The sequence below is a fragment of the Dromiciops gliroides genome, chromosome 1 (assembly GCF_019393635.1).
Source record: "Dromiciops gliroides isolate mDroGli1 chromosome 1, mDroGli1.pri, whole genome shotgun sequence".
In the NCBI taxonomy this organism is placed as follows: Eukaryota; Metazoa; Chordata; class Mammalia; order Microbiotheria; family Microbiotheriidae; genus Dromiciops; species Dromiciops gliroides.
Genome location: NC_057861.1, coordinates 587,965,658 through 587,989,383, shown reverse-complemented (window position 1 = coordinate 587,989,383; position 23,726 = coordinate 587,965,658). Strand labels below are relative to the sequence as shown.

Sequence of the window (23,726 nt, the reverse complement as noted above, 5' to 3'; positions counted from 1 at the left end):
GGCAAGTCACTTAAGCCCCATTGCCCCACAAAAAAAAAAAGTTTTTGCCAGTTGTCAGATTTCTTAGAACAGGATTCCATTCCTTTCAGTAGCGTTTCCCTAGCATTTCTTGGAATTGCTGTGGATCATTATAATCACAGTTTGGCTCCTGGAGCGGCCACTCTGTTAACACTTCCCCAGAGGCCACCAAGGAATTTCCTGCTGTGACAATATCTGCAATTTCACTTGGGGGTAGTATAATTTCCATAAGACAAGTGACATCAGCCCAAGTGGGTTGATATGTATTAAATATAGACCTTAACTGTGAAATTACTGACTTCAGATTCTGATCAAACCTAGGTATAAGTTTCTTCCATTCACTCAGATCCTTTGGACTGAATGGGCTATATATTTTACGCTGTGCTCCTCTGTGGACTGTAACATCCTGTATGGGGAGCAGTTTCTGTTGATCAGGTCATCTCCAATAGAGGGACCTATACTGGTATCCCTCTGAACACGTGGTCTACTATGATCCCTTCCTCTCTTTACAGCTTTTTTGGAAAAAATACCACATTGCAATAATGACAATAACGAGAATAAAATTTATAGCCATTTGAGCTATAATTATAGTAGTATAGTAAATTTCGAATTTAGTTGTAATGCTTACAGTAATATTATATATGTGCTCAGTGGGAGGGATAAACTCTTCCATACCATTGTTCCAAAGATTTTTTACTGTGTTTGTGAGGAAACCAGCAATTCCATGAATAAGTATTAAGCAGGCCAATAGTTTAAATCAGGACAATATGCTGTCCCAAAATATGCCAATAAGAATATACAAGCGGGAGCCAAATACTCAATCATGGTGCAGTTCAAAATGAACCGGCTGTTCTCTGACCCTCAAGATAAACGCTAAGGTTTTTTAAGAGCAAGGGAGATTGCCTTAGGGGGCTGTGGGGATGGGGCAAGAAGGTCCCCCAGGTTAGTTGGCTCATGGCCAAATAAGGGGGAGGAGGGGTGGATTAAAGAAATTCACTAGGTTAATCGATTCCTGGTTGACTCACCAAAAACTCTGGGGACCAATTTTTAATTGGGGAGTGTTAGCTAAGCGGCTCACCGCAATAGTGGGGGCAAGGAAGGAGACCGGCAGCCTCCCTCAAAACAGAACAGGATTTATTTATTTATTCATTCATTCAGTCATTTATTTATTTATTTATTTATTTTTAGTGAGGCAATTGGGGTTAAGTGACTTGCCCAGGGTCACACAGCTAGTAAGTGTTAAGTGTCTGAGGCCGGATTTGAACTCAGGTACTCCTGACTCCAGGGCCGGTGCTCTATCCACTGCGCCACCTAGCTGCCCCAGGATTTATTTTAACAAGAACGAACTTTAAAAACAAAAAACACAAACAGGATCAGTAGGATCAAGGGAAAGGAAATAAAATGGGGAAAGGGAAATTATACAACTTGAAAAATACCACTGCCCAGGAATCAGCTGAGAATACACAGCAGAGCTTCTGTTGTCTTCCAGCTTCCAGCCAGAATGCCAGGAAAAAAAAAAACAAAACTTCCTTCCTCCCCACACACTCCACACAGCCCCCAGCCAATTGGATGGCTGCTCTGACAGTCACATGACTGCCCTCACTAGGCTTCCAATCATTATAATTTTGCCAGGTCCATGTAGGCTTCTGCAAGTGGTGATGATGTGAGGTACCAGCGCCATGGCAACAGCTACAACCAGTGGGTGGAGCACCATGCAGTTTGCGGAGCCCCAGGCCAGTGAATACCCGAGGCATAAAAACCTCAAATAACAATTCTTTACCATAATAATTCTATTATATTCACATACCACAGTTTGTTTAGCCTTTCTTTAATCTGATAAGCACACAATTTGTTTCTAATTCTTTGCTACAGCCAAAAGTGTTTTTATAACTATGTTGTACATATAGATCCTTTCTTTCTTTGATCTTTTTTCTGTGTGTGTGTAAAGTAGTCTCACTGGGGATACACATTTTAGTGACTTTTTGGGTAGAGTTCTAAATTGTTTTCAAGAATAGTTGACATACTTCTCAACTTCAGCAGTAGTGTATTATTATGCCTGTCCTTCCAAATCCCCTTTAAAAACTGTCATTTTCTTTTTTTGTCATCTATGCTAATTTTATAAGTGTAAGGTAGAACCTTAGGGTTGTTTAATATTAATTTTTCTTATTATTAGTGATTTAGAGCAGTTTTCATATGTTTGATAGCTTTTCTTTCTTCTTCCCTTGAGCTTTTTTTCTGTGCTGGACCAAGACTGTCTTTTGACCAAGTATCTATTAGGGAATGGCTCTTCTTCTCACATATTCGTATCAATTCTCTACATATCTTGAATATCAAACCTTCATCTGAGAAATTTCCTACAAATATTTTCCCCCATTTGACTGTGTCCCTTCCAATTTTAAGTCTACTGATTTTGTTTGTGCAAACAAATTTTCAATTTTATGTAATCTTTTATTTTCTGTGAGATAACCATGTAACCATCAACCCCTCTCTATCTCTTAATTGGCTAGTAATCTTCCCTTATCCCTAGTTCTGAAAGCTTTCCTGCTAATCTATGTTTCTGATGTGCCCTTTTATATCTAGGACTTGTATTTATTTGGAGCTCATTGTGCTATATATTGTAGGTATAAACCTCATTTCTCCGAGGCTGCTTCTCAGCTTTCCCAGAATTTTTTGTGAATTAGTAAATTATCCTTATCTCAGTAATTGGAATCATTGGGATTATTGAACATTATGCTGCTATGTTCATTGATTGATCTTGGATCTGGTGCACCTAATCTATTCCATTGGCTGCTGGTAGCACAATGGATAGAATAATGGAGATGGAGTGAAGAAGATCTAAATTTGGTTTCTAACTCAGACTCCTACTAGTAAGTTATATGACCCTGGGCAAATCACTTACCTTGTTTGCCTTAGTTTCCTCAGCTGTAAAATGGGGATGATGATAATAGTCTCTACTTTGCAGGATTATTGTGAAGATCAGATGAAATAATATTTCTTTTTTTTTTTAAAAAGAGCTTAGAATAGTGTTTAGGTGGGTACTATATAAATGCATATTCCCTTCCCTTGCCATTAATCACCTTTTCTGGTTTTTAACCAGTACCAAATAGTTTTGATGTTTGCTGCTTTATAATTTCATTTGAAATCTAGTACAGCTAGGTCCCTTTTTCTTCTTATTTTCATTATTTTCTTTTAAATACTTGACTTTTTGTTCCTCTAGATGAATTTGTTATTTTTCTAGTTCAATAAAGTTATTTGGTAGCCTGATGTAGCACTGCAACTATAAGTTAATTTTAGATAGTACTGGGGCAGCTAAGGTGGCACAGTGGATAAAGCACAGGCCTTGGATTCAGGAGGACTTGAGTTCAAATCCAGCCTCAGATACGTGCTCCACAGTACCTGCTTCAGCTGCCTTCATGGCCATTGGAACAAATTCTTCTTATCTGCCCCTTCTAGCAGAAGTCTTAATATGCTTGGGGTAGACAGCCCTCAAACTTACCCACAGGTTTGAGACCCTTTGGTTATCCTTAACCTGGTTTAACCCATCTTCCAAAATGGTTTACCAGGGTGTGGCCACTTTGCATGCTACAACTTCTTGGAGCCACAGGTGAGAGGTGGATCAGGTAGACACAAAAGGTGAAAAGCAGCCCTGAAAAGGGCTTGGCAGCCTTCACACCAGAGGTACTACTTCTTCCCTGAATATAGTCTACACAGGAAAACACAGGTGCTCCATCAGTCAGCACCACACCATCCATAAATGGAACCATCAGTTACAGCAAATGGAGAAGTTTTGAATACTATGGATTAGTTCACTTACCTTGGCAGTATACTTTCCAAGGATGTATATACCGATGATGAGGTTCATGCATGCATTGCCAGAGCTAGTTCAGCATTTAGGAGGCTCTGTAGGAAAGTGTGGGAGAGAAGAGGTATTAGACAGACTACAGAACTGAAGATCTACAGAGCCGTTGTGCTGACATCATTGTTGGATACCTGTGAAACCTGAACAGTATGGCAGCACCGTGCCAGGAAATTGAATCACTACCATTTGAATTGCCTTAGGAAGATTTCGAAGATCACCTGGCAGCACAAGATAACAGATGCTGAGGTCTTCTCTTGAGCTAAACTGCCAAGAAATCAAGCTCTTCTTCAAAGAGCACAACTCCAACAGGCTGGCCACATTTTTCAGATGCCAAGTGTATACTTGCCTGAAAGGCTATTTTATGGAGAACTCACAAAAGGCAAGTGCTCACATGGTGGTCAGAAGAAGTGAGATAAGGACATTCTCAAGGTCTCTCTTAAGAACTTTGGAATTCGTTGCATGACATGGGAAACACTGGCACAGGACTACCCAGGGTGGCATGCCCTCATCAGAGAAAGTGCTGTGCTCTACAAGCAAAATAGAATCGAAGTAGCTCAAAAGAAATGTGAGATGCACAAATTTAAAGAATACAACATAAATGTTCCCATGGATTATTTGTGCCTTACCTGTGGTAGAGCATTCTGAGATTGTATTGGTCTGGTCAGCCACAGTTGGACACATGATAACTTTATTCTAACATAGTGATGACATTTTGGTCCTCTTCAAGAACAAGGACAACTATATAATCCCTATGTGTATCTTGGTAGCTGGACTCCCAGCTTGTGTAGTTAACTTTGACTAGAATTTCTTTATTTCTTCTTGCTAAGTTTTGTTTGTAATATAAACAAAGGCTGATGATTTTTGTTATTTTATTTCATATCCTATTCCTTTATTAAAGTTATTATTTCAATTAACTTTTTAGTTGGCTATCAATGGTTCTCTAATGGTTCATCATGTCATTTAAAAAATTGATCATTTTTGCTTCCTTTTTGTTGGCTAGTGTTTATTAAAAACAGGAGTTGGAATGGAAATATTTTTATAGAAATGTTACTGTACTATTTCCCAAAGAAAATGAATGATCTCTCTTTATGCTTATAGAAATAATCATGGCCTCACATTAGTTGTCAGGCTTTATTTTGAGTTGTAAAGTATTGGGAATTCAAAATGAATCTTGCTTAGTACTAAGGATTTGATGTACTGCTATTTACTTTCTGACTTCTGATTAACAACATATGTCTGAAAGCCTTTGTAGTTGTAATAGAATATTTACATTCAGTATTACAGATTTAAACGGCATGCATCTGTGTTCAAGAAATGTACATATGCCCTTAGATATTTTATTTCAAAGAACTTTTAATTCAACGGGGCTGTAGAGACTGTAGTAGGCATAAATCTTAAATGTATTTGAAGATACAAATGCCAAGATTTGGAAGTATAATACTGGCATCCATATTTTATTAAGGTATAATTTAAAATGTAGCATTATTATTATAAATTGAACTGCATTTTATCTGGACATCATATGTGTGGGTGTGGGTGTGTGTTTTGGGTTGTGGCTTTGGACCAGGGTGGTTACTAAGTGTAAGGCTGCCAACCAGTTACTAGTAGGTAAAGGGACACCGAGAGCCCCCTTACTTGGTAAAACTACATGTACATTCTTAGAACCTGGATGAAAATTGTGCTGCTCTTTTTTCCTATCTGAAATAACAGCTTCAGTTCAGTGGTACCTCACTCTCCTTTTTCTCCATCTATTTTCACCCTTTTTTCTCTTAACACTGCATGGCATTCTGAAGACACAAAAGCCTATTGACCCATCCAAAATAATTTCTTTAGATTTTGATTTATTTTTTAACTACTGACAAAATGTTTGGAATGCTGCTGCAAATTTACACATTTGAAATCAAACTTTGCCTTACCATTTAAAATGAAATGCTATTTTTGTTCCTGTGAATATTCAAGAAAGTATAGCAGAGTAGTTTATTATCATACCTCTAAATAGTTTTTTCTTCTATCAGACACTATTTATGCCTGTTATCTCTTTTCATATTTGTTATTGAACTATTCGTGTGTGATTCTTTTTTATTAACTCAGAATTTTTGATAGAAGTAACATTTCATATATTTTGTTGCCAACCTATTTAATGCATTAATTTTGCTCATGTCCCTTCTGGACAGAGCAATATAAATGAAGAATAGCATGCACACTTCAGATAATCCAGTTTTAAAGATAAATATCAGGGAAGGAGGGTTGTTAATAACTGAGTGACATCAAATTATTGACAGGTCATATTGAAATAAACCATAAAATGGTTTGGGTTCTATAACGTAAAGCCAGTACTTCCTTGAGTTCCCAGTCAGGTCATTATCCCATTTTTAAACCATAGAGAAGTATGATTGAATGATTTAGTTCTTTATCAAATGCAAATTGTAGCCTCAAGAGTTCCAAAAAGAGAAAAGTCCATCAATGAGTTAACTTCCTATTTTTTTTAAGTAGTGACTCTTTTTTTGTTTTGTTTTCATATGAATTTGTGCCTCTGTACTTCTTCAACCAGATTTTTGAGTTTTTGTTTTTTGGTGGTTGTTTTTTTAAATAACTTCCAAAGCCTAACATTCAGAGACTTAACCGTGTTCAGAAATCGCTGCGGGGGGGGGGGGGGGGTTGGGGCCAGTACAGGCAAATACCACAGTAACTGATATTGTATGACTTTGTTTTCCCACAATAAAAGCATTCAGATTGACTCATTTTATGACAATGGAAATGGAAGAAAGCTGAGTTTCTTTCCTGTTCGTGTTTCTTTTGTAAAGACTGTCCCAGAAGGATACCATTGCAATGAACTCAATAATACTATAAATAAAGACATTTCAACACCATCTGTGATAAACAAGATAAATTAAAGAAATGTTTGGAGCCTAAATTAACTAAAAGTGTTCGCGTATCAGTCAGTCAGACAAGACAGACAGATAGAAAGATATTTATATCTCCTCTCTCTCTCATTTGTGTTTCTCTGCCAGAAAAAGATTATGCTTAAAAAAGAGAGCTGTTCTAAAAAGCTAGGTCTTCATTCAAATGTGAGTTGTGTTATATAATCCAGGGTATAATGGACTGATTACAGATCATATAATTTTGATCTCCATGTCTCATTCTTTTCAGATAACAGTGATTTAATTGCTTGTACAGTGATTACAAAAGATGGAGGTCTTGTTCAGCGCTTTCTAGCTGTGGATATTTATCAAATGAGTTTGGTGGAGCCAGATGTTGCAAGATTAGGGTGGGGAGTCGTCAAGTTTGCAGGTCTCTTGCAGGTAAGATAACAGTTCTGAAAATACTCTCATGTAGCTTGTGATCTTGGGACTCTCAGAGTTAGGAGGGATCTAATAAGGAAATGCCTCATAGGGGAGGAAGGGAGGGAAGAAGAGAATCTGGTACACAAAGTTTTTAAAAAACTGATGTCAAAATTAGTCTTTTACATATAATTTGGAAAAATAAAATTCTAAAAACTAAAATAGAACCTCATTGTAGTCTTAATAACTTAGAAGGCAGTTCTTGTACTTCAAACAAAACCTGGCCCCTTTTAACTCCTACCCATTGATTGTAGGCTTGTGCTCTGGAACACACATAATAGCACTTCGGATATTTGAAGATCAATATCAAACCTAAGTCTTACAAACAAAATCTTTTTTCTCCTGAAAACAGCAGAAATCTTACACTAGAACAGGCTCCAAGTTTTTTGTTGTCTTTGTTCTTCTAAGCTGACTTTTTGGTCATTTTTAAGATTTCCCAAGTCCACAGCATTTACCATACAAATAGCCACCTCTGATGCATCATTCTTTTTTTTTCCCCCTGGGGCAATGAGGGTTAAATGACTTGCCCAGAGTCACACAGCTAGTAAGTGTCAAGTGTCTGAAGCTGGATTTGAACTCAGGTCCTCCTGAATCCAGGGCTGGTACTTTATCCGCTGCACCATAGCTACCCCCTGATGTATCATTCTTAATAATAGGTTGCAAAGTGTTTGAACACGTGTGATACAGTCTGTGATAATTCATGATTTGAACTTGAGTTCATTATCTCTGGTTTCTCAGTATTAAAGAAACTTTCAAACAGTTTTTCTGTTAAAAGATCATATACATATCTATTTAGCTGACATTTGTCTAGCACTTTAAGGTTTTCCAAGCATTTTACACATGTTAAAGATTATATCAGGTTTTTATTTGTTGATTGGGATATGGTTGGTTAATAACCAGACTTACCTGCCTGTCTCACCTTCAGAATCATCAGGTTTTCTGATATATCACCATTCTGCCTTTTTTTTTTTTTTGGAAAGACCTTTGGCTTAGATCAGCAAGCTCCCATTGGACATAATCTTGTTCCAGAGGATTGAAGTGACCCTTGTTTTGACATCAGGATTCAACTTTAAGTTCAGTTTCTTGCCTTGCCAACTTTGTGACCTTGGAGATGTCAAGTCCTTTGGCCTCCATTTAACTCATCTGTTTAATGATAATAACAGTATTTGTATTACCAATCTCACAGAGATATGAGGAGAATACTATGTAAAAATGTATACTTCTCACCACCTCTCAACCTGAGAGTCTTGTTTTCTGGTATGAGGCACCACCAGGCCGTAGAAAGAGCCCAGAAACTCTGTGTTCTAATCTTTGTTCTACCATTGATGTGACCTAGAGAAAATCCTATTTTGCCTGGGTTTGAACTTGATGGTCTCTAAGGTACCTTCTTGCTTACTAGGAAAGTAAACGAAACCTGTTTTCAGTTTGGTTTCTCTCTTGCTTTATTTCCTCTGGCTTGTTTGCTCCATCAGACAGTCGACCCATTTAAAGGACTTTGTCCTTGTTTTAATTGAGGTATGGGAATGGGGAGACAGAATAGCCCTATAATATGGTATGCTATTTTGAAACTAGTATTTTGTGAGAAAGATCATGCAGTATTGTGTATTATAACTTCTTAAGGAGAACTGATATTTTTTAGTTATTTTATTACAATTGATTGTACATAGTATCCAGACGTATCACATTTCTAAGACTTGGAAAGGTAATTGGTCTTTTACCAGTTGACTAAGCATTCTATTTGACATTTTTCAGAATTGTTTCCTAAGAGTTGATTAGGCCTTCGGGCCCTTTGAGATACTACATATTATGAACTTAATTGGATTACTTTTTTTCTACAGGATATGCAGGTAACTGGAGTAGAAGAAGACAGTAGAGCTCTGAACATTATCATTCACAAGCCTGCTTCTAGCCCCCACTCTAAACCTTTCCCCATTCTCCAAGCCACATTTGTATTTTCTGATCATATCCGCTGTATTATAGCAAAACAGCGCTTAGCAAAAGGTCGTATCCAGGCCCGGCGTATGAAGATGCAGCGTATAGCTGGTGAGTAGATTCATCACCTGCAGATCTTTCTTGTTTCCTTTTGGTAATAGAATGACTTCACTCTCCTGACACAACAAAAGACTGGAATGTATTGAAATTACTGATAGGCTATAGTGAAGATACCGTATTTTTAAAATAAAACAACAAAGTCAATTTGGTAGTAAATTTTAAAATTCTGCTTATTTAGAGAACAGAGGGGTGACAATCAGAATTTCCAATAAATTTCAGTTACTGTCAATGATCTCCCTGAGATGTGGAGGAGAAACCGACACTTCCTTCCTGCTTAGCCCCAAGATGAGCAATTGGGACACTGATTTGTAAATATAAACTGGCTAAAAATTATTTTTCATCTGGATAGGATAGAGGAAATAGCCTTCTTATCAAAACCAGTTTGTCCAGGTACTTATCTGCCCTGATCTACTAACAATGAAAGAAATTCTTAGTTGGGGGATATTCTCTCTGTTTATAAAGTTCTCTGTTATGAGGCAGTGTAGCTTAATGGTCTCAAATGAGCTAGTTTCAAAGTCAGGAAGACATAGGTTCAATTTCTGTCTCTGACATACAAGACCTTAGATCAATATCTGAAAGGGCCTTAGAGACCATCTAGTCTAAAGTCCCTCTTTTAATGGATCAGAAAACTGAGCCCGAAATCACTCAGCTGATAATCATCAGAAACTGGATTTGAACCCACATCATCTCACTAGACCCCAGTGTTTATTCTATTGGACCATATTTCTCCTGACTCAGAACAAGTCACTTGACCTCTCTCAATGTCCCAGGCGACTTTTTTTCCTCTTTTTATTTACCAAAGAGACATTTGCTGACTGCTTAAAGTACATCATCTAGAGCCAAGCAACTTTTTAAGACTATGGGCTACAGATATCTGTCTTGGAGAAAGGATTTTTCTAATTTTTAATAAAATCACAGACCTGATTCTCCTCCTTAACTCCCCTCTCTCCCAGAAAGTTGCTAGCTAACTCAGTTCTATAGGAGTAGAATCAGATACTATTGTAGGCGGGTTTAGAGAATTTGAGAAGTAAGCTAATTTCTGACATCCTATAAAGAAAATACCTTTGTGTGTGTGTGTGTGTGTGTGTGTGTGTGTGTGTGTGTGTGTGTGTGTGTGTGTGTGTGTTTAATCACATTAGGTGATTTCTGGTTTAGTAACCACAGTATACATTTTGGTAAAAGTCTTTGAAGTAGACTTCTAACCTCAGTTTTTCTCCAGTTGTCCAATCATCTTTCAATTAAAGAACAAATCAGTTTTGTAGTACAGTTGTTTGAATGTTTTAAACTTACCTGCCAGTACTTTCTCAAATTAATTCCCTGAAAATAAAAAAACTTTTTAGGGTCTAGTTTTATGCATATTCATGGATTTAGTTATTTACTAGTGTTCATTATCATCCTCACTTATTTTATTAATCCTCTACTCTGTTGAGTGCTTCTGTCATCTTATTTTCCATTTAACTAAAACTTGGCTTACAAAATCATTACAGAAGCATTTTGTAATGCAAGAAATTACTTAAATCATTCAATCCTTTCGTTTAAGATTTATTTGGGGAGAATTTTCTCCTCTTTAAAGTAATGTCTTACAGCTGGCTCAACAGTAAAATATTTCATTATAAAATTGGAAATTATGCTATAAAGTAGCTGTTAGAATCTATACCATGGGGTATTTTAAAAATTGATTTTTAAAATTTTAACAGCTTTGATTTATAGTAAGATTTATTTATGGAAGTGGAGATTAGCAACTTCGGCATATATAATTTTAGAGCTGAATATGTGGCCTATGCCTTGGGGATTGAAATGGAAAAGTACCTGAACCTTAGGAAGTAATGCATTTTATGTTCACAGGTCAAGAAAAGGAGGTAGTAGTGGGTCCAAGAAGAGCCTGGACTAGGGGGCAGCTAGGTGATGCAGTGGATAAAGCATCGGCCCTAGATTCAGGAAGACATGAATTGAAATCCGGCCTCAGACACTTAACACTTACTAGCTGTGTGACCCTCATTGCCCTGCCCGCCCCCCCCCCAAAAAAAAACAAAACAAAAAAAAATGAAAATGAAAAGAAGAGACTGGACTAGCACCTAGATCTCCAGATTCTCAGGCCAGTGGGTCATTCATCAGTAGCACCATATAGTGGAAAGTCAGCCAGTTTTCGAGTCAGAGTCACACCTTATTAGTTGTGTGACCTTGGATAATTGATTTAATCTCTCTATGCTTCAAGGGGTGTTTGTTTTCATTCAGTTCTGTCTTTTGTAAATGGAGCTAATAATGCTTACACTACCTATTTCGCAAAGTTCTAGTGAGGAAAGTGGTTTGTAAACTTGAAAGCACTAATCAAATGTGAATTCTTATTGTTATTTTTAAAAGAGTTAAGTATTGTATTAGACTTTATCTGAATTGGGAGCATGTGTGTCGTATCAAAGTGACTAGAATGTGCCTTGATTATTAGGTACTCTACCTCCACTGTCATCACATATTAGTATTATGGCCTCACGGTTTTGACTTAGCAACACAGAGTATCTTATCTTTGACATCTGTGGTTTTATTAATCAGATGTCATGTTATTTAAATCCAGCACTCCTGGACCTTCCAGTCCAGCCTTCAACAGAAGTCATGGGCTTTGCACTTAATGCTTCAACTTCAAACCAGCACCTGCCTTTCCGATTCTATGAACAATCTCGCCGTGGCAGCAGCGATCCGACTGTGCAGCGTTCTGTTTTTGCATCTGTTGACAAGGTACCAGGTAAGCCTAGCCTAGAACTCATACATAGCTTACTGTTCATCCTGTTGTTGAAGCATGGAACCTTCTTCTCTAGCCTCCTTTATTCCCCTTACCTTTTCCCCTCCAGAGCTGTAGGCTGAAGATTTTCATCCTCATTAAGCTGTTCAACTTAAAAATGGAGCTGGCGAATGAACCATACTGTTTCTTTTGTTTTTGGTGCTGTTGTTTTTTCTATTTTGAGGTTTTTCATCCTTGCTCTGATTTTTCTCTTATAACATGACTAATGCAGAAATAGGATTAATGTTATTGTGTGTGTATATATATAACCTATATCAGATTACCTGCTGTCTAGGGGAGGGGGAGGGAGGGGAGGGAGGGGAGGGAGGGAGAAAAATCTGAAATTGGAAAGCCTGTATAAACAAAAGTTGAGAACTATCTTTACATGTAACGGAAAAAAAATAAAATACTTTATTAATTAAACAAAAATGGAGCTGGCTTTGCACTGTTCTTTCTCTACAAAAAGCTATGAAGGTACAATGCCAGCTTAAGCTAAAGGCACAAAAATAAATCTTGGCCTTATTTTTAGTTTAGTTTTCCAGAGCATTTCTGGGGTATGTAGAAAAACTTCTTAGAATTAAGACCAAGAGATTTCTTGGAAATTTCTTGGAAATACTTAAATTAGTGCTAATAAAGTTGTGGTAGAGTAATTTCCGTCCCAGTGCAAGATGACTAGAAAGAGATAGTGTGTGTGGTCAGTGTTCTCACCCCACTGAAGAAGTGATACTTAAGAAAAATGGCCTACTATCAACGTTGTGGCTTTTCTTTCATTCCATCCCTGAAAATCTTTTCCCACTTTCACCAAAATGCATATGCTAGGGGATGTTTAGGGTAGAGAAGAGGCAATTGGAAGGGAGGCATAGGAGATCATGACTACTTGTCTTCAAGAGTGTGGAAGGCTGTGATGTGATACAGAGATTTAACTTATTTTGCTGTATCCTAGAGAGCAGAACAGGGAGTAGTAGGTGGAAATTATAGAGAGACAACTTTAACCTTAAGTCAAGGAAAAACTTAGTAACAGAGTTATTCCCAAGTGTAATGGTCTGGCCTACAATGAAGGAATATTCTTCATTGGAGTTCCTAGATCAAGATTGAATTGTCACTTTTCAGAGTTGTAGATTACAATAGAAGTATGGGTTAGACCTTTGAGGTCCCTGCCAGCTAGCTCTGAAGTTCTGTGGTGAGTGGGTAGGTGTATATTATGCACACCTTTAGAAGGCTTAACCTGAGAAAGTAACATAGATTGCTTCAGTGATAGAAGAATGGGCTCTGTGACCTACTATTTTAACATTTTTACTTAAAATAAATCCATAAGAGGGGCAGCTAGGTGGTACAGTGGATAAAGCAATGGCTTGGATTCAGAAGGACCTAAGTTCAAATCCAGACACTTAACAATTACTAGCTGTGTGACCTTGGGCAAGTCACTTAACCCTCATTGCCCCACAAAATAAATAAATAAATAAATAAATCCATAAGTACCTTGGATTCCTAGACAAAGTACTTTTCTCTTTATTATAAAACTTCATTAAAAACTATCCAAATACCCAGGCACAGTGAACTAGAGAACACATGTGGTACAGTGAAAAGAATACTTGATTTAGAGTTAAAACTGGGTTCACAGTCCAAGGTCTCCTTACTACCTATGTGACCTTGGACCTCTTTAACCTCTTTGGGTCTCAGTTCCCTCTTTTGAAAAATAGGAGGTTGGAGTAGGTGATCTCTATGGTACCTTTTAGCTGTAAATCTATGGTCCTGTGAATTTCTTTATGTATTTAGGACTTAACCTAGAATATCCTACAATTACAATTTCAAAATCTGTTCTGAATTGTTATTTGATTTAAGATAGTTTACATTTTTATCTGTGTGGTTTTTCAAGATTATCCTTCCTCCATCCCTTCTAACCCCGTCCCCAACCCTCACCCCCTAGTATCTTTGTCAGGCTGGTTGTAAAGAGGATATAGTATTGACTATACCATGGCCTTGTCATTGATGACTTTATCCATTTCTCAGGCATCAAATAGAGATATCAATTTTTCCCATTATCGCCATTCAGAAGTCTGAGTATTATTTTGAAAAGGAATAATAAAATATTAATTTTAGAGAGATGCACAATAAATAAAAATGAATTCTTACCTATCTAGATATGTTTAACATAGTTTGGCACAGCATGGCTTAGGAAGTTTAGCTTCCCTTAGCATGTAACATGACACAGGAAGCAGGAAAAGGCCAAAAAAGTTTTGTAAATTATTTTTAATCCATTGGAACTTCTTTTAGCTCAAGGAAAATGTGTGTGATTTTTTTTTCATTTAGATAATGTACTTTTTTTCACATTTGCAAAGTGCTTTATAATAGTGTATTAGTTATCTCTCTTTCCCTGCTTGGATTTTCAGTAGTGTTGAGATCATCTACCCATGGAGAGAAGCAAGCCAACTTACTGCTTTCTTTTGCCTGCCTTACCAGCAGCTAGGGGGTGCCATGGTGCCCAAAGCACTGGACATGGAATCAACGAGACCAGACACTTCATAGCTTTGTGATCCAGAGCAAGTCACTTCACTTCTCTGCCTCAATTTTCTCATCTCTAAAATGAGAAGAAGAATACCTACCTCCCTGAATTGTTGTGAGGATAAAATGAAACTAATACTTAGAAAACACTCTAGGCCCCTAGCAGTACAAATGGTGACTCCACCAGCAGACTTCTCCCTTCCTCTTCTCCTCCTCAGTGGATACATAGGTTTTCAACTATAGCCCCTCCTTTATTAGGGGTTTTGGTAGGAAGCGTAACAATTAGATTTTGCCATTTGGGAGGGTTGATCAGATTTTCTGATTTTCATTCTCTTTTGTCAGCTCTTCCCCAACCCTCCTAGGAAATGCTGCACACAACAGGGAAAGTATCACCTCCCCTCTTACAAGTGCAGGTTTGCAAACACCTCTTGGCTCAGGATGTTGGCTATTACCCAAAGACCAGGGTAGGATTACTGAGCCTGAGTAAGAGTGTGCATAACAAAAGCTGAATAAGATAAATCACAGTCAGTGATGATAGCATTCCATTAAGGGCATGTGAGCCAGCTCATAAGTATCTTTCTTTTCATTTGTTGAAACATCCAGGAGAGCCAAGAAATTCCAAATTTGACCATTGTTTGATCTATAGTGATTAACAAGAGAAGTGTGGGGGGAAAAAAGTAATAATCTTAGGTCATTAGAAGAGAGGGTCAGTGCAAGATATGGTAATAAACTTGTTGGCTTTAAATAGTTTAAGACCCACCGTATCAACAAGTATCAACAAGTTCCTACTGTGTTCCAGGCTCTGTTCTTAGTGCTGGAATAAGAGTTTTGCTGAATAGGCTTTAATTTCACTACTCAAAACTTAATTCATGTTATTTCAGAAGCATGAGTAGAAACTCCAGAGAACAACTGGATGGTGGGTAGATAATTTGCATTAAAAAGCAAGACATAGATTTTCTAGCTGAAATCTGCTGCTGATACAGCATTTTAATTGTTTCGACCAGTTATTTGTTCCTTAGTAGACATTCCACATTCAGACTTCCTCAGAGGAATATAATTGCTTCATTCCCCTTTCCATACTAATGAGGAAAAGTCCACATGGCTACTTGGGATATTTTTTTGCTGCTTCTTGGGAATGATTTACAAGTAAGATGACATTGAATATATGTTAGTGTTATTACAAAGTCATTCCATATTACAATTATATTCCCATATCATTTTTGTACCCTCCTTACTGGGATAAGTATCATTCCTTAACTAAAATGCATCCTTTATATTTCTTTTGAGAAGCAGCTTAGCCAGACTTTTGATGGGAGTTAGTTGACTAGTCATGTAGCATCTAGGTTCTTGTATATAAACATTTTACTTTATTTTCTTATCCTGTTAGACTAGTATGAATTTGAAGATAATATACGTGAGGTGGTTAAATTAAAACTCTTGAGAAAGTCAAAAAGGCATTTAGAAGTTTAGCCCACCCACATTTAATGCTCATGATAACAATCCTATACTGCAGACTCGGTTTAGACATCATTTACAGCTGTATCTAAGGAACCCAAATCATTAAAGTTTGCAATCTCATATAAAAAAGGGATTAACTAGATTAATTAATTAATTAACCCCCAAGAAGTAAATTACTTTGATAGTTTTATTCTCTCTTAATGAAGTTGGGAAACAGAGTTAAATTTATTCTTTGCTTACCAAGGACTGTTTATACTGAGAACATCTGTTGCAATATGCCAACCATATCAATGTATTCTCCTACCAACATTGGCTGCCCCCCATTTTGCACTACCACCCCAACCCCCTCTTAGAATCCCTTGGAGTGCTTTTTTCTACATGAAGCTGTTCCTGATTCCCCACCACTCCACCTCCCACCCCCCTACCCCTGCTTCTGGTTTCCTTCTACCCCATCCCCCCAAAAATGACTATTTATTATACCAGGTTTCCCCAAAGTCTTAGTATTTAGCTAGTCTTTAGGCTATTAAAGCTTTTTGTCATTTTTGTTATTAATTTTTATTATATTTCTAGATTCACATTTTTCTCCTTCCACCCCATCCTGGGAAAGAAAGAAAAACAAAACCTGTTACAGACATTTATAGCCAAGCAAAATAAATTCCCTCATATATGTGTGTGTTTGTATAAAATGTACATCTACTATGTATTTTAGATATTAAAATATGTACATTGCATTTATTATATATACATTATATGTAATGTGTGCATATGTTATACAAGGGAATTCACTCTTGAGTACACACACACACCCTCACAGTCTATACTGTGTCCATTACCTGTTACCTTCACTTTGCATCAGTTTTTACAAATCTTCCCAAGTTTCTCTAAAAGCATCCCATTCATTTTTTCTTATAGCACAATAGTTTTCCATCACATCAGCTATTCTCTAATTATTACACTCCCTCTCAGTTTCTAATTCTTTGCTACCACAAAAAGAGCTACTATAGATAGTTTTGTACATATGGATCCTTTTCCTCTTTCTTTGATCTCTTTGGGGCATAGACCTATTAGCAGTATTGCTGGATCAAAGGATATATAGTTTAATAGCTTTTGAGGCATAGTTCCAAATTTAAGCTACTAAAGCATTAAACTGCTCTATGACTTTGGGGACATTGTGTGTGCCTATGTGTATATGTACATACATACACACACATGTACATGTTTTCTGACCTGACTACAAGTTCTTTGAGGGCAAACTGTTTCATTTTTGTCTTTGAATTCCTTGTGCCTACCCGTTTCTGGTACATAATAAGCACTTACTAAATGCTAGTTGATTGATTTGTAAGTTTCATTAGATATTTATGTGCATTTGACTGATTTTGGGGAAGGGAAAGGGTGGAAATAATTATCTGATGTATCTAATGGATTGCTTGTATGTTTGGGGTACTTTCTTGGAGGGTGGGGGAGGATGGACATTATAACCTTGAGGAGCATATAATGCCATAGCTTTCTAGAACCATATAATTCCTATAAAAATAGCCATGTTTAGCATCTATTTCTGTTAAATTAGTGTTCACTGAAAGCATTAACAGTTGTTTTAAAAGAGTGACAGGCAGCATACTTGGTGTTAAATGTCACTCATTTTAGCTAATTGATGAGCTTAAAGGCTTAATGACTTAATTCACCCAGATGCTGATCATAGCCAAGGCTCATAAATTCCATGACAACTCTTTTTATGTATAGTTTGGAGCTGGTGTGTGTGTGTGTGTGTGTGTGTGTGTGCGCGCGCGCGCGCGCGCACGTGGGCGTGCATGCATGCTTCCTAGTACAGTCTCAAGTTGTGGCATGGGCCTTCTCTGTCTTTGAATAAACATTTACATCTCTTGAGAACATGGAGTACCTAATTTTTCATAGGTGTTATCTTTATCAAAGCAAAATAAACAGACTATATCAGCATCCCAACTTGGAGTATTTAATAGATCTGTAGAGCTGAGCAGCAGGGGGAACATGTAAAAATAATAGTATGTCTACTACCGACTTATCAGAGGAGTAGTAAGAAGCCCAGTGTTGCTGAACTATAGGATGTCTGTGGAGGGGAGAAAAAAATAGGAAGGCACCATGTTGTGAAGTACTTTAAAAGCCAAGCAGAAGATGTTATATTTGATCTTCAGTGTAATAGGGAGCCACTGGAGTTCATTAATTTGGGAGGAGCCTCCCTTCCCCATAGTGGTAAGATGGTCACACCTGTACTTTGGCAGCTATGAGGAGGATGGATTGGAATGGATGCTTTGTACTGGGAGACCAAAGAAGAAATCACTGAAGTAGTCAAGGTAGGACTAGAGTGGTAACATCCATAGTGGTAAGATAGGGGGAAAAGGTAGGTACTAAAGAATTGGCAGCTGCTTGCGTCTATAGGCTGAGTGAAAGGGAGGGGTGCAGAGGATGACACCAAGGTTGTAAGCCTGGCTGTCAGGATGACTTTGTCCTTTACAGAAGCAGGGATGTTCTTAAGTGGAGTGGATTTAGGGATGTTCCGGGTAAGACCTTAGGCCAGTCTGGTGGTTTAAGCTTGGGATTGCAAGTAAATGACATAAGAACATGTGTCCTTTTTTTTTTTTTTTTTTGGTGGGGCAGTGAGGGTTAAGTGACTTGCCCAGGGTCACACAGCTTAGTAAGTGTCAAGTGTCTGAGACTGGATTTGAACTCAGGTACTCCTGAATCCAGGGCTGGTGCTCTATCCACTGCGCCACCTAGCTGCCCCTGAAATTTTTGATAATACATTTTCATCTTCCCTGATGTCAACCATTTATCTTACAAAGTAATTAGGAGGTATTGCATTTTTATATTTTTAACAAATGAGTCCAAAATCTAAAACTCTTCATTTGGAGAATTTTTTTAAAAGTTAGAAGATTCTGTTTCAAGTTTTTCACATAGATAAATATAACAGTTTTATAGGTGACACACATGGACTTTAATAGCTCATACTGGTTAAGGGTGGTCATCAGCATCAGATTTGTCAGAGAGGTCAAGAAGACTGAGGACTGAGAAGCAACTTCAGATTTGGCAGTTTCAGTTTGAGTCAAGTCAAGAAGTTTGAGAACCTGGGGGATGGGAAGGACAGTGGTACCTTTGACAGAAATAGAGAACTATGTAAAAGAAGTTAATTGAGGAGATGGGGAACAAGGTAATAACTGATTGTAATCTGTCAATGTCTTGTCTGGTGAAAACCAAAAAAGGGAGAGGAAAGAAGAATACTTACCTTTCACTACTTGTAATGTGTGTCTGGGTAGTGTTAAGTTATAACCACCCTGAGAGATCAAACATCCCGTAGAGAATGGGAAAAACGGAGAAGCTTAAACAGCCACTGGAGGCCAGTTGGAGGAGGGATTAGACTGAGAGAGTGTTATTTATTGATGGATGAAGTGTTTAGTGTCAATGGAGACAATGTGCCATAATTCATTTACTGACCCAAACAACAAGCCCTCTTCCCACTCTCCTACTATTTGGTTACTATTTGAATTCACATCATGAGACCCACTTTGGGAAAAACTCTTCTAAAGAATTAACCCATTCACTTATTTGAAAATCAGTGTAAGCCACTTCATCACAGTAAATTTATATAATAGACCCTTGAAACTGGTTAATCCTTACAGAAGTTTTTGAACTGCCATATAAAACATGTCAACTTGGAAACTTCTGAATTTGGACCATTTTCTGAATCCTAGTTAATTAACAGTCTTGAACACAACTATATCATTCATTTACCCAAATGTGCACAGGGCCAGGTACATTGCAGGTGCATAACATCTATCAAATGAAAGGAAACCTACAGAGATATCATTCAAATCTAATTTCAAAATAAACCTAAGTCAGATAATCACAGTGTGTCTAAACTACTCCTTGGTTTTCAATCACTTTCATACCACTAGAGAAGCTACATAAGCTTTCCAGCCTAAGAGGTCACTTAATGTATGACCAAAGAGTAACTTAGAAAAGTGGAGCACACTTCTGGCACAGTTTCTTTGTTTGGATGCCCTAGACACACATTTTCACAATCGACCATAACAGCATGTGTTTAAATATATAGCCCTCCCCTTTTGAAATGTTCATATGCAAATGGAGTTATTACCTAAACCAGATTTTTCTAGGTGGAGGAGGAAGAAAAGAAAAAAATAGTTCTGTAGAAATGTTGCTTCATATTCATGGGCATGCCTGTCTGTTACCAAAGGTGACATCTTTCTCTTGTTTAGAATAGGATTCAAGTTGTTTTGTTTTGTTTTGTTTTCCATTGTAACAATTAATCAAATAACTAGGAAGACTTAGTGGATTTTTAGAAGTATGTTTGGGAAGTAAATGCATTTTAAATAGGCAAAGGATGGAACCAGAACAAACAGAGCATTCAGTAACCAAAACAAAAACTACCTACCATTTGACATTCACAATATCTTGGAACATTCTTGGAACAGGGCAGGGCACAGTAGTGTGGTAAGAAAATGTAGTACACTATTGATCAGAGAAAACAACTCTGAGGTATCACCTCATACCTATCAGAGTGGCAAATAAAACAAAAAAGGAGAATATTGGATGTTGGAGGGAATGTGGGAAAACTGCGATGCTAATCCACTGTTGGTGGAATTGTGAAAAGATCCAACCATTCTGGACAGCAATTTGGAACTATGCCCAAAGGGCTATCAAACCATGCATACCCTTTAATCCAGCAATGCCACTGCTAGGTTTATATCCCAAAGACATCCCCAAAAAGAGAAAAAGATCTATTTGTACAAAAAATATTTATAGCAGCTCTTTTTGAAGTGGCTAAGAATTGGGAAATCAAAGGAATGCCCAGGGGCAGCTAGCTGGTGCAGTGGATAGAGCAGCAGCCCTGGATTCAGAAGGACCTGAGTTCAAATCCAGCCTCAGACATTTAACACTTACTAGCTGTGTGACCCTGGGCAAGTCACTTAACCCCAATTGCCTCACCAAAAAAAAAAGGAATGCCCATCAATTGGGGAATAGCTAAACAAGCTGTGGTATATGATGGTGATGGAATATTATTGTGCTATAAGAAATGACAAACAGGATGATTTCAGAGAGGCTTGGAAAGATTTATATGAACTGATGTGTAGTGAAGTGAGGAGAACATTGTGCACAGTGACAACAATATTCTCCAGTGAAGATTGTAAATGACCTAACTATTCTCAGCAGTACGATGAACCACGATAATCCCAAAGGACTAATGGTGAAGCATATTATCTACTCCCAAAGAAAGAACTGATATTGATTTAACACATTTTTTGATTTTTTACTTTCATTTTTTGTTTCATTCAAGTTTTCTCATACAAAATGACTAATATGGTAACGTTTTAAATAATTGCACATGTATTACCTATCTCTTATTGCTTACTACCGGGAAAGGGGGGTGGGGGCGGGTGCAGGGAAAGGGAGGGAGGAAAGGAGGGATAGAATTTGAAACTCAAAACTTTAAATAAAAATGTTTATATGATTTTTTAAATGCACAAAAACCTTTAGTATCAACAAACTTCTACATTATTTTCCTTTCATGGTTAATAAATTGGTTATTGGTTATTTTTTTTTTAAAAGAACTTGTAAGCTTTGCGCAGTGGCAGTTTTGTAGCCAATGAGGTTTATATGAGGTGTGATTATTGCTAATTGAAAACTTTTCCCAATACCTCGCCATGACGACTTGAAATAAAAAAGAACTTGTGGTTTAGTTTTATTGAAAAAACAAAATGTGTATCATCTTCATAACAAAATTTACAGCTTGGATTTTTGTTTCTAGTTTTCTTCCCAGACCTCTACTAAAGTACTACTCAGATGCCTCATAGTAATATGAATGTGACCCTAGGTTCTTAAAGGTTATGCCAAGCAGAGAGCCAATGCTGGCAGATCCTCCCAATTGGGAAGGTCTTCAAGTACAAGCCATATAGTAGATTCTACCTTTCATGTTACCTAGGTTCAGCCTAGTTAAGTTTGGAGAGCTTCATTGAGAGGTTGACCATTAGGTGGCTCAATTTCAGAGACCACAGCAACCCATAAAAATGGTCTCTTAAAGTAGGTGGAATTTGCATCAGTAAAGGAAGTATCTGAATAATCACAGATTCTTTTGAAGTATTCACCCTAAAACCTGGTCCATATTATTCCCTTTCTCTTGGGGTTTGAGAGCTGTTCTTTTGAACTTAGGACCAACAAGGCTTTTTATAAAATTATTACATTCTACTGTAAATAACGACTCCTTGCCAGATATGATATCACACATCTGTAACCCCCGCTGCCCAGGATGCTGAAGATAATGGATCTTTTAAGCTCTTAAATTCTAAGCTGAAGTAGGCTAGTGTCCAATATGGTGAGCCCCCAGGAGCAGGGAGCCAAGCAGGTTCCTTAAAAAGGGATGAACCCCTGTGTTGAAAGCAAAACAGGTCAAAGGTCCTATGTTCAGTAGTGGGATTGAGTCTTTGAATGACCACTACATTTTCCAGCCTGGGCTAGATAGGGAAACCCAGTCTCAAAGTGTGTATGTGTGTGTGTGGAGGAAGGTGGGGAGGGTTCAAGGGGAGGGAAGATTCCTTATTGCCTATCTTTGTATTGCATTTTGTACTTTCCAAAGTGCTTTCACAAAATTTTTCTCATTTTTTACTGAAACCTTGTAAAGTTTGGTATAGGTGTTAGTATCACCATTTGACAAATTGGGAAACAAAGTAACAGAAAGATTCATTGGCTTGAAAGAAAGGTCACATAGTTAGTGACAGATCTAAAATTTGATTTAGAATCTCCTTAAGACTCTTAATCTAGTGTTCTTTCCACAATGCCATGCTGTACTATCCATAAATTATTTGATAACAACCAAATGAACTCATTAGAATGAAAGAACAAATAAATATATTTCTCTATTGAAAACAAACTTCAGATAATTAATGAGAATATGCAAGTAGCAAATAAGAGGCGAAAGATTTTGTTTTATCCAGAATAGATTCATGGCCAGAATAGTCAAGCTGACCTGACTTGAAGATTGCAGGCACAAATTCACTAGTCTATGCAAGTGTTGCTTCCCTTTGTCCCAGGGCCTCTTTTTCTAAATAATTTGGAGCTCTTAGTAGGAATAGGTGAGTGGCACTTTAGACAATTTTCCTGGAAAGGAAGAAGAAACGGTTGTTGGATTCAGGCCCCTGAAAAGGAATAATCTTTTTTTTTTTTTAAGACCAATTGCAAAATCAATTTTATAAAAAGGTTTAAAGTCAGTGGGTACTGAAGAAAACTCAGTAAACATAACAAATTAGAACATTTGTAGCCATGTCTGTTCAATAATTTCAATTGCAACGTTAATCTAATCATTTTTAGTCTGTCAGAAGTATAGTGGCTATGTTTATTGCAAAGAAAGTGTTTTGGTTCTAATGGACCTAGCAGCAAACCTTATTTTATCATCACCATCAGACCTATCACCCCAGAACATAAGAGGTTTGCACCAAGAGTTCCTATCTCATTTCACTTCTCCTAATTGTGACTTTTTTTCTCTTTGCAACAGAATTCTCACAGTTGTAGTATCATTTTCTTTACTCAGAGCTATAAAGCATACAGAAAAGGTTTTGGGGTTACGATTCATATTTCATGTATGGTCAAAACAATAAATACATCTCCAAAATGGTAAATTTATCAATATTATTAAGTCATATTTTTGGTTATAAAAGGACCTTTGAAATGATTACTTTTC

At 37.3% G+C, this 23,726-nt stretch overlaps 1 protein-coding gene and 1 non-coding gene across 8 annotated transcripts in view; both read left to right on the top strand.

Annotated features, from left to right (window-relative positions):
- The window catches only part of CLEC16A (C-type lectin domain containing 16A), a 235,123-nt gene that overhangs the window by 168,521 nt on the left and 42,876 nt on the right, over positions 1 to 23,726 (top strand). For all 7 annotated transcript variants that reach the window (XM_043972793.1, XM_043972785.1, XM_043972809.1 and 4 more), the window contains exons 19-21: positions 7,028 to 7,179; positions 9,057 to 9,261; positions 11,840 to 12,007. In XM_043972793.1, coding sequence (XP_043828728.1) covers positions 7,028 to 7,179; positions 9,057 to 9,261; positions 11,840 to 12,007 — 525 coding nt within the window. The remainder of the gene's footprint in view (positions 1 to 7,027; positions 7,180 to 9,056; positions 9,262 to 11,839; positions 12,008 to 23,726) is intronic.
- LOC122737863 lies at positions 21,610 to 21,755 on the top strand. Its single transcript, XR_006354614.1, has one exon. It is a non-coding gene; the product is annotated as a U4 spliceosomal RNA (small nuclear RNA).